This window comes from Raphanus sativus, chromosome 6, assembly GCF_000801105.2.
Source record: "Raphanus sativus cultivar WK10039 chromosome 6, ASM80110v3, whole genome shotgun sequence".
Lineage (NCBI taxonomy): Eukaryota > Viridiplantae > Streptophyta > Magnoliopsida > Brassicales > Brassicaceae > Raphanus > Raphanus sativus.
The window spans coordinates 19,026,598-19,040,137 of record NC_079516.1 but is presented as its reverse complement, the minus strand read 5'-3'; the positions used below and the strand labels follow the sequence as shown (position 1 = coordinate 19,040,137).

The 13,540-nt window shown below is 36.8% G+C and overlaps 1 protein-coding gene and 1 long non-coding RNA gene across 2 annotated transcripts; both read left to right on the top strand.

Moving 5' to 3' along the window:
* Positions 1 to 1,281: 1,281 nt before the first annotated feature.
* On the top strand, positions 1,282 to 3,209 carry LOC108806293 (two-component response regulator ARR14). The gene is made up of 5 exons (XM_018578366.2): positions 1,282 to 1,527; positions 1,612 to 1,764; positions 1,948 to 2,328; positions 2,409 to 2,485; positions 2,550 to 3,209. The coding sequence occupies exons 1-5, from the start codon at positions 1,404 to 1,406 to the stop codon at positions 2,985 to 2,987; spliced, it is 1,173 nt and encodes a 390-aa protein (XP_018433868.1). The 5' UTR covers positions 1,282 to 1,403; the 3' UTR covers positions 2,988 to 3,209.
* Positions 3,210 to 7,289: 4,080 nt separating this feature from the next.
* Positions 7,290 to 8,066, top strand: LOC130496639 (uncharacterized). Its single transcript, XR_008935793.1, has 3 exons — positions 7,290 to 7,427; positions 7,517 to 7,565; positions 7,822 to 8,066. It is a non-coding gene; the product is annotated as an uncharacterized LOC130496639 (long non-coding RNA).
* Positions 8,067 to 13,540: the final 5,474 nt, after the last annotated feature.

The following is a 13,540-nucleotide window of genomic DNA, read 5'->3' as shown; positions in this document are numbered from 1 at the left end:
CAATTATGTCCACAACAATAACAAATGTGTCTATAACATACATACCTAACCACTTTTTCTTGTCCACGAATTTGTGATGCTGTGATGGTGAATGTTGTGGTGGTGGATGTGGATACAGAAGTAAAAAATGTGAGGAAGAGGATGTGGTGGTGGATATCGTGGTTGTAGATGTTATGGTGGTGGATGTGGATACGGAGGTGAAAGACGTGAGGAGGAAGTGGTAGTAGTGGATGCGTAGTGGTGGATGCTGTGATAGAGGATATGGATACAGAGGTGGAAGATTTGAGGAGCAGGAAGGTGGTGGTGGATATCGTATTGCTAAATATTGTGGTGGTAGAAAATTTGTACTTTTTGTATGTTAGAAACACTACATATATAACCATCTTTCTTATCCACGGATTTGTTACCACCACATCTTCTTCGATCTGTTTTATCCCAAAAATACACCGTTTAATATATTTTTAAAATATTTATTTATTTGCAACCTGTAACAAATCTAATTGCTTTATATTTGCATCTTTAAAAGAAATGTTCTTGTATTTATACAAGTAGAGGATTATTTACGTCTATAATATTCCAGCTGTAAAAAAACGTGTTTTTTTCTATAGAAATCTTTTAACGTAAACAAAAGATGAATTGTGTCTTTTAATGTAAGTTTCTCGATAAAAAAACATACAAATGTAGATTATCTGAAAAAATAGTTGATTCCAAGACGAATTGGCCTAATGGAGAGAGCCGGCCTAAAAATATTTAAGCCAGAGTTCAAAATTTTCAACTGTAAATCTGAAAATTCAGGTTTTAATTGGGTGTAATATATGTGTATTTTAATAAATTTCTACCTTAATTACTTTAAGAAAATTGAAAAGTAAAAAGAATAGGCCATGTGCATATGGACTAGAGTAGGTTTGTGTGCGTCTCATAGTCATACGTAGTAACACTAAATCATTCTTCTCTTCATTAATCCAAACGCAACATTCATTTAGCATGTACAAAAACTAAGCATGTAATCGAGTTTGATCACAGTAACGCTTCTTCTTTACACATCGTCAACAGAAAAGTCTTCTCTCTACACAACTCAGTTTTGGATTTTTGTAATATAAAACTATTTAAATATGCATCGTGTGTTTCGTTTGTTTTAATAACTAAAACAACAAAAAATATGTTTTTTTTAAATAGGGGCAGTACAAATTGAAGTTATTTACGAATGCGTGCCACTACTACAGCTATCACGGGTCGCTTTCCATGGCCTCTCTCTTAAAACCAGTGGCTACTTACTCATCACTGTACGGCTTCAATCATTAATATCTTCTCTTCCCCTCCTCCCATCTGTATCTTCCCTCCCTCACCTCTCTCTCTCTAGCCTTCTCATCTTTCACACCAAACACTAAACAAACTCTCTTTGTATGTTCGAACAAAGCATGACCATCAGCGATCAGTTTCCTTGTGGGTTAAGAGTTCTTGTCGTAGACGACGACACTTCCTGTCTTATAATCCTCGAGAAAATGCTTCTCCGTCTCATGTACCAAGGTCTGACCCTCCCATTCCTCCCATTCCTCTCTTCTTAATCTTCTCTTAAAACTCTCTTCCTTTTTTTTTGCTCTGTTTTTGCAGTTACCATCTGCTCCCAAGCCGATGTTGCGTTAACCCTCTTGAGAGAAAGAAAAGGCTGTTTCGATTTGGTCTTAAGCGATGTTCATATGCCTGGTATGAACGGTTACAAGCTTCTCCAGCAAGTTGGTCTCGAGATGGATCTCCCTGTCATCAGTAAGTTAAAAGAAAGAGTCTTTGATTTTTTTTTTTGTTGTTGCTCTGTTTCTTACACTTTGCTCTGTTTCTTACACTTTGCTCTGTTTCTTACACTTTTCTCTGTTTCTTCACTTTGCTTTGTTTCTTACACTTTGCTCTGTTTCTTACACTTTGCTCTGTTTTTTTCGTCTCTCTCTTTAGTGATGTCTGTTGATGGAAGAACAGCGACGGTGATGACGGGAATCAACCAGGGAGCTTGTGATTATCTCATTAAGCCGATTCGTCCCGAAGAGCTCAAGAACATATGGCAACATGTGGTCCGCAGGAAATGCACAGTCAGCAAGGAGATTCCAAAAGCTTTAGATAGCAGCAGCAGCTTGGAGAGTCTTTTCTCTCTTGGTGGAGTCTCAGAGGGGAGTGTGAAACGTAGGAAGAACAAGAGAAGGGTTGTTAGAGAAGCAGAAGAAGAAGAAGATGATGATCCTCTTGATCCTGGAAACAGTTCCAAGAAGTCGCGTGTTGTTTGGTCCATGGAGTTGCATCAACAATTCGTCAAGGCTATAAACCATCTTGGCATTGATAGTATGACCGATCTTTAACCAATGATTACTGTTGCTTGTCATGTGTGTGCTCATGACCACAGTTCTCTCTTATTGTTTCAGAAGCTGTACCAAAGCGGATTCTTGAGTTGATGAACGTGCCTAGATTAAGCAGAGAGAACGTCGCTAGTCATCTGCAGGTTTGTTTGGTTTTGAATATTTTCTTTCTTTAAAGTGTCTTAAGGTTTTCTTGATTTACTGCAGAAGTACCGATTGTATTTGAAGAGATTAAGCGGTGCAGCTTCTCAGAGTAAGGATGCAGAGTCTATGGAAAGATATGAAAACATTCAAGCTATGGTTTCTTCAGGACAGATACATCCACAGGCATTAGCTGCCTTGTATGGTCGACCAATAGATAATCATATGTCTGGTGGTTTTGGAGTCTGGATACCTAGTGACAGTCATCTTGCTGGTGGTAATGTATCATCAGCTTCTAACCGGTGTTTTGGGGCTTTAGATAGTCCTTCATCTGTTGCTGCTTCAATGGCCATTCATGGTTTATCTTCTTCCTATGCAAATTTAAGACAGCAAGGTGGTGGTTTTAGCAACAACGCAGACTACAGGATCAGACAAGGGAATGGGTCAGGTCTCAACGAAGAATCTTGGATCTTGGGAAGACCGTTAAGACAGCGAAAGGCTTAAGAGGAGGAGGCAAGCGTTGGTTCTGTGACTGTTTCCTTCAGGTCGTCAGAAGGGAGTGAAGTGGTAAGAAAACTTGTGTGTTTGCAAAGTGTTAGGGGTAAGTGTAAGAAGATGACGAGCTTAGGACAAAGTCCTGTGTTTGTATTGTTAGTGCTAGTAATTACGTTTTAATGTGGAGGTTTGAGACTATCTATGAATGAAGATGTATGAGTATTTACAACTTAGACAGAATCCATGTAAAGATTGAGAAAATCCGGTGACTATGACAGTGAAGTGATACATTATGCAAAAAAGTTCCAGAAAGAGAAATGAAATATAAAAATAATATTTAACAAATACATAATATAACATAACCCATGTTTTAAAGGTCAAAATATGGGAATAAAAATTCAATTTTTGAAAATGCAAAAGAGAGAACAAAAATGTATGACTAGGAGACCACTGAGTTACTAAGAACATAACCAATGATGAAATTCTAAAAATCAGAATAAACCAACAAATAATAATCTACTAGATTAAAATCTACTTCACAAGCCTTGTGAATGATGAACATTATATATACAAAAAATTACATATTATTATTTATTTTCTGTCCATTTACGTATTATATAATTAAATTAGAATAAGCACATAAATCAAAAATATTTCTTGTTTATCTACAATAATTGTTTTAATAAATAAATTAAAACAATCTTTTTATTTATTTATATGGTATATAAATATTTTTAATGATATGAACATATATATATATATATATATATATTCTGATATAAATATTTATTATTGAGATTTTGTACTCATATGATTTTATTAACATTTGTATATTTACTATATCAGAAATTTAAACAATTAATTACAAAATTTTCAGTGTAAGATTATTCAATGCAGATTTCAATATTAGATTATTAAGGTCTTAATATTTTTTTAATGTAAATTTCGAAATTAACGTATTTATGTATTTTAATATATGATATAAAGTTTTATTTGAACGTTATATATATATCTTTAAGATTTCTCTGCCAGTGCTTTCCATCTTTCATGGGGTTTCCGCCTTTTATATATATATATATATTTTTTTTTTGTCATAATATAAATATCTATTAAATGAAATTTTATATTCGTATGATTCTATGATCATTTATATTTTTGTTATATCAAAAACATAAAGATACTAAAAATTACATATATATATATATATATACACGTTAATCATATTAGATAATTTTGTAATTTTTATTTAAGGGAGAAAATAGAAAATATTATTTGTCTAATATTACTCAATTTTGATAATTAGTTTAATAAAAATGTAATATATATTTTTTTAAGAATCTTCATAATCATTTTCGTGATGACACATTGATACCAAAATATGTTGTAATACTTTTCAATTAATATATATACACTGTTAAAAAGAATTATCTTAGAGTTTACGGTTACACGTATTCATTTTTAACTTAAATTATTATATACAACCAAAAATTATTACTTAAATCTTCCTATATCAACGCAAATTGAGGAACCTTTAAAACCAAAAAAAAACATTACGTAACTAATGTAAGTGTCCCGCAACGTTCCTAATAAATAATAAAGTCATACAACAACGTTTTTTATATAACATAATATATGAAAATATTACTTTAACAAATGACTAGGACATTTACACTTATAATGGTATGAAAACATATTTTAGTATTTTCACAAAAAGTATTTTAATACATGCATAATTCACAAAGTAATATTTCATAAACTGTTCAAAGTATTTTTAATATATGTGTATTTTCTTAAACTATATTAAATCACAAACAATTCTATTCATCTAATCTATTAATTTAGGGATTATCTACTATTTGAAGTTCTCATTTAAATTTTGGACTCTTTCATAGTTGTTGCTAGAATATATCATGCCTCCTATACAATGCAACCTACCAACTTAAATTAAACCAAATCTTAACCAACATAGATTAGTTAAACTTAACCAGTAACACTTTTATAATATATTTGGTTAATCTCTTAATATAATTAGATCATATAAAACTGAACCACTCTTAAATCAACGAGTTCCATATCATTCCAGACATAAGAGAAAAAAATATCCGACTCATTTACAACGTAAGCATACAAAGACCGTGTATGCTTATACTCATTAATCTTCAAAAAACCAAATAATTGTGGCATAGACCAACATAGGCTCATGTTCGTATCACTAACTTTACTTCCATATATTTACTCTTCGCCTACATCATATCACAATACACAGTTATGCAAGAACATGATTTTTTTTGGTTCAAACAACCAAATAATGGTGGCATATGGTCAGTAGATTTTTTAAATATGTTTTTTATATATTACATTTTACGAGACTATCTGTATAAGTTTTTTTTTTGAAAAATGGGATAACTATATATGTGTATAAATTAAAAGGTAAAAGGTGTGACAATGCAAATTATTATACTAAAAATGAAAGAAGATTAAATACAAACTAATAACAAGTACAACACAAATTATAACACTATTAAATTCTATATATATTTAATAAAATATTATATATATGTCTAATATGTATATATATAAATGTTACACAAAATATATATAATATTATACCCACATATTATATATACCATATATTATTAATTGAAATTTGACAAATCAATTTCCGCCCTTTAGGGCGGGTCCTAATCTAGTTATTAAATTAAAACAATTTAACAAGCCGAACTTATGTCATAAACTCCTACACCTTATATACACCTGTAAAACATTAACTTTGTGTACATATTTTTTATTGTCAACAACTTTGTTTACATATATATATAAGTTTTTAGAATACATAATTATTGGAATTGTGATTGGAATTTGCTGGGATTTAAAACCAAAACACTTGTTTCTTTATTTGATAGTACTTTGAGATTTTGTATATTATTATATTATAAAAATTGTATTACATCAAATAAGTAAATTTGTTTTAAAATTATATAAATTCATGAAATTTTATTTGAAATTTTGTGTTCTTATCTAACTCTCTTAGATATATGCATTTTAACCGAATCCAAAAAGTGAATTAAAAACAACACTGATACGACTTTGAATTATATAATTTGTTTTGGAGGTTGACACAACAAAATCTAAATTCATATACGCATTTATGAAAATAATTAACAAAATCCAAAAACTGAATTGAAACAACAAAAAACTGATGACCCAAATAAAACAACAAGAATTGAAACCAAACTCTAGTGATATTTTTATTTTGTTGTTTTCTTAAAAATATTCATTAATTTTAAGGGAGAATTACCAATTGTGACTCAAAACTTGGAGTCAAACCCAAAAGAGTACCCCAACTTGGGTCAAAGGCAAAAGTAACTTAAAAGGCTATTGAAATTACAACTATCTCCTTGTGAACAAACAAAAAAACGGATTTTTTTTTACGTTTCTACCCCTCGCAAGTCGTCTGTAAACAGACGACTTGAAAATAAGTCGTCCAGACGACTTTAAGTTAAGTCGTCTGGACAGTTATTCTTAAACATAATTTAAAAATTTTGTAAAAAATATTTTGATAAGTGAAAAATTGGAATTATGTAATTAACATATGTCTTAAGAGATATAAATTAATATATAACAAATTTCAATTGTTTTCAGCCCAGATGAGTGAAAGTAGTGAGTCATGATATTCTTTAGTTTATGTTTCATCAACATATGTTGTAGTATTGTATGTGTTCTTAGGGTTAGATTTTGGAAAGCATTAAAACCGTTTTTGAAAATTTTTAAAATTACCTAGGCGTGTTCGTTTCTGTGTATAGTAAACACTATTGAAGTATAATTTGATTTTATAACGTGGTTAGTAAGTTAATTTAGTCATTTTAGTTTAGGGGTTCATTTTAGGGTATTGGACGACTTAATATTTAGTCTTCTGTTCCCAGACGACTAAATATTAGGTCGTCTGATGTACATTATCAGCCAGAATAAGTCGTCTAAACCGGACCAAACCTTAAAGTTTACCAATGTACTTTTAAAGCTAACCGGATTATTTACCCAATATATAAGGTGATTTTTTTTTTTTTTTTTTCATTTTCCGCGAACAGAAACCCTAACAGTTCTCTCTCACCGGCGATATCAAAGGCGATTCGAATTCCCACTATTTCCGAACAACCATCGTTCTCAACGTCGGCTATCTATCTCACTTCATTCTCACCGTTGTCGCCGCAGCTTCTTCTAACCCTAGCGCCGCCGATTCCTCTAAACCCTAGCGCCCCCGCTTCCACTATTTCCGAACAAACCGTCGCCCTCGCCACCGTGCTCACCAACGTTCTCACCGCCGCTTACTCTAAACACTAGCTAGCACCGCCGTTTCTTCTAAACCCTAGCGCCGCCGCTTCTTCTAAACCCTAGCGCCGCCGCTTCTTCTCTGTAAACCGTAGCGCCGTTTCTCTGTAAACCCTAACGCCGGTAAGTCATCAAACTCGTGGAAAAGATGAACATAAAACGTTGTCTCTTTCAATTTACTCATTCTCACCGTTTCACGTTTATTTTTTCAGATCTATAACCACAATGACGAGTACTCGAACTCCTTCTGCGACTAATCAGGTCCGCTTGAAATTTTTCTACTGGAAGACTTGTAAGTAAGTCGTCTGGAAAGTCTTCAACCTGGACGACTTAGTACGTCCATTTGGAAGACTTTCCAGACGACTTAAATATAAGTCGTCAACTAAGTCGTCCAGTTGGACGACTTTCTAGACGACTTATATTTAAGTCGTCTACTAAGTCGTCTGGAGTAACAATTAAGGCGTGATTGATTTAGCTTGTGTTCTGACTTCTATTGTTGTCTTTGATTATTTTGCAGACAAAAAGGATGGATATTCCAGAACTCCCCCGTAGGTTATACACATTAGGGGAAGAGCCAGAACCCCACAATAGCATTTCGTATCATACGGATAACACGAAGTTGCATACTGCTCTTAGGGAAGCTCTCACTGATGCTGAATTTGAAGAGCTCAAGGAGTCGAGATTGGGAGTTTTCATCAAGTTCAAGGAGCAGGGATTTGGTTGGGCTTCAAGGCTGGTTCACCACTTGCTCGGTTTAAAGCTGGACATTAAGAAGAAGTACGAGATGTGGTGTCTCGTTGGTCCAGAACCTGCGAGGTTTTCACTGTTAGAGTTTGAAAACATCACTGGTCTAAACTGCGACTACATCGAGGACCTTGAGACACCAGAATGTGAAGTTACCCCACAGATGGTTTCTTTCTGGGAGATGATGGGAGTTCATCGGGAAGCTGGGCCAAGTACTGATCAGATAATAGCAGCACTGAAGAGATGCGGGGATTGGTCCAGGGAAGATCGCAAGCGACTCGCGTACCTTTCCATCTTCACTGGATTCATTGAAGGGAAAAAGTTCTCAAGCGCTACACGAGCTACTCTCGCAAGGCTAGTGATGGATTTAGAAAGGTTTGAGAATTATCCATGGGGGAGAGTCGCGTTTAAGGTGCTGATGGACTCTTTGTGGAACAAAGATATTACTGGCTGTTACACCGTGGATGGCTTTATACAAGTTCTTCAGGTCTGGGCGTACGAAGCTATTCCGGGATTGGGTGCTAGTATTGGTCTACCCAGAGCAAACAGTCCGTCTCCACCGATTCTGGCTTACGACGGCAGCAGAGGCCGCAGATTCATGAAAGCTGCTATCTTGAGTCAGGTACCTTTCCATCTTCACTTAATTAAGTCGTCCGGAAGGTCTTCCAGCTGGACGACTTAGTAGACGACTTATTATAAGTCGTCTGGAAGGTCTTCCAGCTGGACGACTTAGTAGACGACTTATTATAAGTCGTCTGGAAGGTCTTCCAGCTGGACGACTTAGTAGACGACTTATTATAAGTCGTCTGGAAGGTCTTCCAGCTGGACGACTTAGTAGACGACTTATTATAAGTCGTCTGGAAGGTCTTCCAGCTGGACGACTTAGTAGACGACTTATTATAAGTCGTCTGGAAGGTCTTCCAGCTGGACGACTTAGTAGACGACTTATTATAAGTCGTCTGGAAGGTCTTCCAGCTGGACGACTTAGTAGACGACTTATTATAAGTCGTCTGGAAGGTCGTCCAGCTGGACGACTTAGTAGACGACTTATAATAAGTCGTCTGGAAGGTCGTCCAGCTGGACGACTTAGTTGACGACTTATAATTAAGTCGTCTATTTAGTATTTGTTTCAAATATCTAACTCGATTCTTCTTCTATTTACTGCAGACCCGCGTGATCAACTTTGTTGAGAAGGACATTAGTGAAATGTGGCCAAAATGGGACTCTGAGGTTGATGACGTGCCCGCGGAGAACATCATTAAAGTGATGTATGATCGGAGACCGTGGAAGTGGACCATGGATTGCTGGGAAGTCACTGGTACAAACCCAAGTTTGTGACTCCATCGAAAAGAGCCAAAGAGATGGTTGTGGAGGAGGTGGAGGAAGACAATCAGAGACCTCGGAAGAAAGCTCGTAAAGAGGCTCCTAAAGAGGCTCCTAAAGAGGCTAGAGAAGAGGCTCCTACAGAGGCTACAGAAGAGGCTACAGAAGAGGCTAGAGAAGAGGCTAGTTGGGTGACCAGAGAGGAGTTAGAAAACATGTTCAAGGACTTAGGTGACATGATGAAAGAGGGGTTTAAGAAGTGCATCAGGGAGATTAGGAAGATCTCCGATAGATTGGAAGCTGTGGAGAAGAAGGTTGGTGTCACCAATCAGGCTACCCCTCAAGCCCCAGAAACCGGGGTTAGTAAAAAACACCCTACCCCACAAGCCCCAGAAACCGGGGCTAGTAACAAACAGACTACTCCTCAAAAGGATCAGCCTCCACTTCAAACCAATCATCCTACTCCTCCCACCAGACAGCCTGCTCCTCAAAAGGCAAAGCCTACTCCTCAAAAGGCGAACAGCCTGCTCCTCAAACTAAACAGCCTGCTCCTCAAACTAAACAGCCTGCTCCTCAAACGAAACAGCCTGCTCCTCAAACTAAACAGCCTGCTCCTCAGACGAAACAGCCTGCTCCTCAAACGAAAAAGCCTTCTCCACAAAGAAACAGCCTTCTCCTCTGCCCAAAGAGGTTAATATCAAATCTTTAAGTCGTCTGGTCTTTGTATAGATTTGTAAATATATAAGTCGTCTGGAAGGTTTTCCAGCTGGACGACTTACAAATAAGTCGTCTGGAAGGTTTTCCAGCTGAAAACCTTCCAGACGACTTATTTGTAAGTCGTCCAGCTGGAAAACCTTCCAGAAGAACTTACAAATAAGTCGTCTGAACTCCAGCAGGAACCAAAATCCTCTCCCAACTTTTATTTAAGTCGTCCAGGGTTAACTTGTTCTCTTTTATTGCAGAGATTGTTGCCGGAGGATACAGCAGATGAGGCGATCTCGGTATATAAGATCTTGCCGGAGGATAAAGCAGATGGTGTCACCTCCAAAGAGATTGTTCCTCTCACTTCCACTGACCAACCGAGCTTCGCTTCCAACGATCAACAACCGAGCTTCGCTTCCACCGATCCAGCTTCAGCTTCAGAACCGAGCCTGGTTGTATTGGACCAAACAGCTCCCTGCTTCTGTGCGTGCAAGGAGTGAACGAACGAAGAAACCTGCTCCCACGCAGATATCTCCTTATACGGCAGAGAGAAGGAAACTCCTTAGAGTGGGAAAGTATAATCCATTTCCCACACTAAACAGACCTAAGATGAAGGAGCTCGCTGATTGGTTGAAAACTGATCCGTAAGTGATTGCTTTACCCATAATAGCTTGATTTAGTCTACCAAAACTGATTGCTTTTTTGTTTGCAGTGATTATTTCACTAAGGAAGAGGACAAACCACGTACATCACCAACTTGGTGGTATCAAAAACTCCGGACATCCAAAGCATGGCTGGAAGACGTAGTAAGTCTTCTGCTTATCTTAAAGTCGTCTGGTAACTTGTCTTTGTATAGATTTGTAAATATATAAGTCGTCTGGAAGGTTTTCCAGCTGGACGACTTATTTGTAAGTCGTCCAGCTGGAAAACATTCCAGAAGACTTACAAATAAGTCGTCTGGTAACTTGTCTTTGTATAGATTTGTAAATATAAGTCGTCTGGAAGGTTTTCCAGCTGGACGACTTACAAATAAGTCGTCTGGAAGGTTTTCGAGCTGGAAAACCTTCCAGACGACTTATTTGTAAGTCGTCCAGCTGGAAAACCTTCCAGACGACTTATTTGTAAGTCGTCTGGAAGGTTCTAACTTGTATTATTTTATATGCAGCATATAGATGCTTGGATGAATGTGCTGAGGCAGAGGTATAAGGAGAACCCACAATGTTTCCGGAGCGAGCGAATGTGCTTCCTGGATCACAACTTTACCCAGTCTTGGAGAGAACAGTATCTGGTCTTCAAAACATCGTCGTCTGATCACAATGGTTTAGGAAAAATGCTACCTAGTGGGGCGGCGAGTTTGTATGACGGATCAATGCCTTCATTTTGCCAATCAAACAAGAAGTGGGGGGAGGACATTGATGATATCTATGCGCCACTGAACTTGGACAACAAAACATTGGGTGGCTATTTGGATATCGATCCCTAAGAGGCACATAGTCGTCTGGGACAGCACATACCTTCAACTACCATACCAGAAAGATGGGATGAGATAATGGAGCCTTTTCTCGAGATGGTCCCTTATCTGATTGTGGAGTGCGGAGACCAGATGCATGGGTTGGAGCGATACACTTATGAGAGACTCCTCAAAGATGTACCCACGGCCAACAATGGTGATTGTGGCGTGTACGCTGCAAAGTACATTGAATGTCATGCTCTTGGGGTCCCCTTTAGCCCTAAAGACTTTGCTAGGTCCAATGCGAAGACTATGAGGGATACTATGGCTTTGGCTATATGGACGGAGCTTGTTCAGCATCTGAAAGATAATGAGGATGGTGGTATGTTTGTAGGCATGTATGATTAGATACACAAATCAATTTGTATAGATTTTTAACTTGTATAGATTTTTTTAACTTGTATAGATTTTTTAACTTGTATAGATACACAAATCAATTTGTATATTTGAACTATTTGTATACACAAATCTATTTGTATATTTGAACTATTTGTTTACACAAATCTATTTGTATGTTTGTGGGCATGTATGATTTAATTTGATTTTCTAACTTGTATAGATTTTCTAACTTACAAATAAGTCGTCTGGAAGGTTTTCCAGCTGGACGACTTACAAATAAGTCGTCTGGAAGGTTTTCCAGCTGGACGACTTACAAATAAGTCGTCTGGAAGGTTTTCCAGCTGGACGACTTACAAATAAGTCGTCTGGAAGGTTTTCCAGCTGGACGACTTACAAATAAGGTCGTCTAAAAAAAATAAGGTAGTCTAAAAATAAAATACACTGGACGACTTACAAATAAGGTCGTCTAAAAAAAATAGGTAGTCTAAAAATAAAATACACTGGACGACTTCGTAAAAGGTCGTCTAAAAAAAAATACACTTGAAGGGATAGTAGAAGGTAGTCTAAACACTGGACGACTTAAATACACTGGACGACTTAAATACACTGGACGACTTCGTAAAAGTCGTCTAAAAATTACACTTGAAGGGATAGTAGAAGGTAGTCTAATACACTGGACGACTTCGTAGAAGGTAGACGAAACACTGGACGACTTAGAAATTAGTCGTCCTGGACGGTAATCAAGACTGGACGACTTATATTTAGGTCGTCTGGACAACTAGTCAACTGGTTGTGTACATTGTGGTTTTCGTATGGCCAGTTTCCTTGCAGTTTGAGCATCTCCGTGCCCTGTGTTTCTTCCTGGGTTTGTGTCCCCTCATCCTAGATAGCTCCAACCAAGATTGCCATCTTGATTTCTTCTGTCTCCCCGGACCAACCGCTTTTACGTTTGGAGGAAAGCATTCTCGTTCCTCAATATCTCGGCAAGTTTCGAACTTGTCTATCACTTGTAACATGAATGGGAGACTGCCTTGGAGTCACATCATTTTCTGCTGCGTAATGAGTAGCTAATCTCCACAGTCACTGATCTCATGTCCAGGTTATAATCTTCTTGAGCCATTGCAACAAGTTCAGCATGTGTTTTGAATCTTCATTCAATAAAAACAATCTTGCTCCTTTGAGATCATCAACCACAAAATCCCAACGGAAATCTCTCAACAACCATTCTCCATACACTGCATGTAACTTAAAAATCATCTGCAAATATCAAAATAAAACACATTAGTAAACATAGAGAAAAATGAAGAAGTTCAACAAACATTATCGCAGACGACTTAGATTTAAAGTCGTCAGAAGACTTAAAGGTAAGTCGTCTAAAGAGGTCACTTTGCAATTGAAAATTAAAAGGGACGACTTAATTCTAAGTCGTCCCGGGCTTTGTTTGTTAAAAAAAAAAATTCAGAGACTTATATATAAGTCGTCTACGAAAGGGCTAGTTTGCATTTGACCGATTCGGTCAGATCTTTGACTATTTTCTGGACACTTATAAATCAGTCGTCTCTGGAAGTAAAATTTCAATATTTTATTAACTAGACGACTTACACGTAAGTCGTCCAGG

Bases quoted from the DNA above. Each gene is read 5' to 3' on its own strand.
- LOC108806293 (XM_018578366.2), top strand. From the start codon at position 1,404: ATGTTCGAACAAAGCATGACCATCAGCGATCAGTTTCCTTGTGGGTTA. The intron at 1,765-1,947 runs GTAAGTTAAAAG...CTCTCTCTTTAG, and splicing joins GATGGATCTCCCTGTCATCA to TGATGTCTGTTGATGGAAGA. The intron at 2,486-2,549 runs GTTTGTTTGGTT...GATTTACTGCAG, and splicing joins ACGTCGCTAGTCATCTGCAG to AAGTACCGATTGTATTTGAA.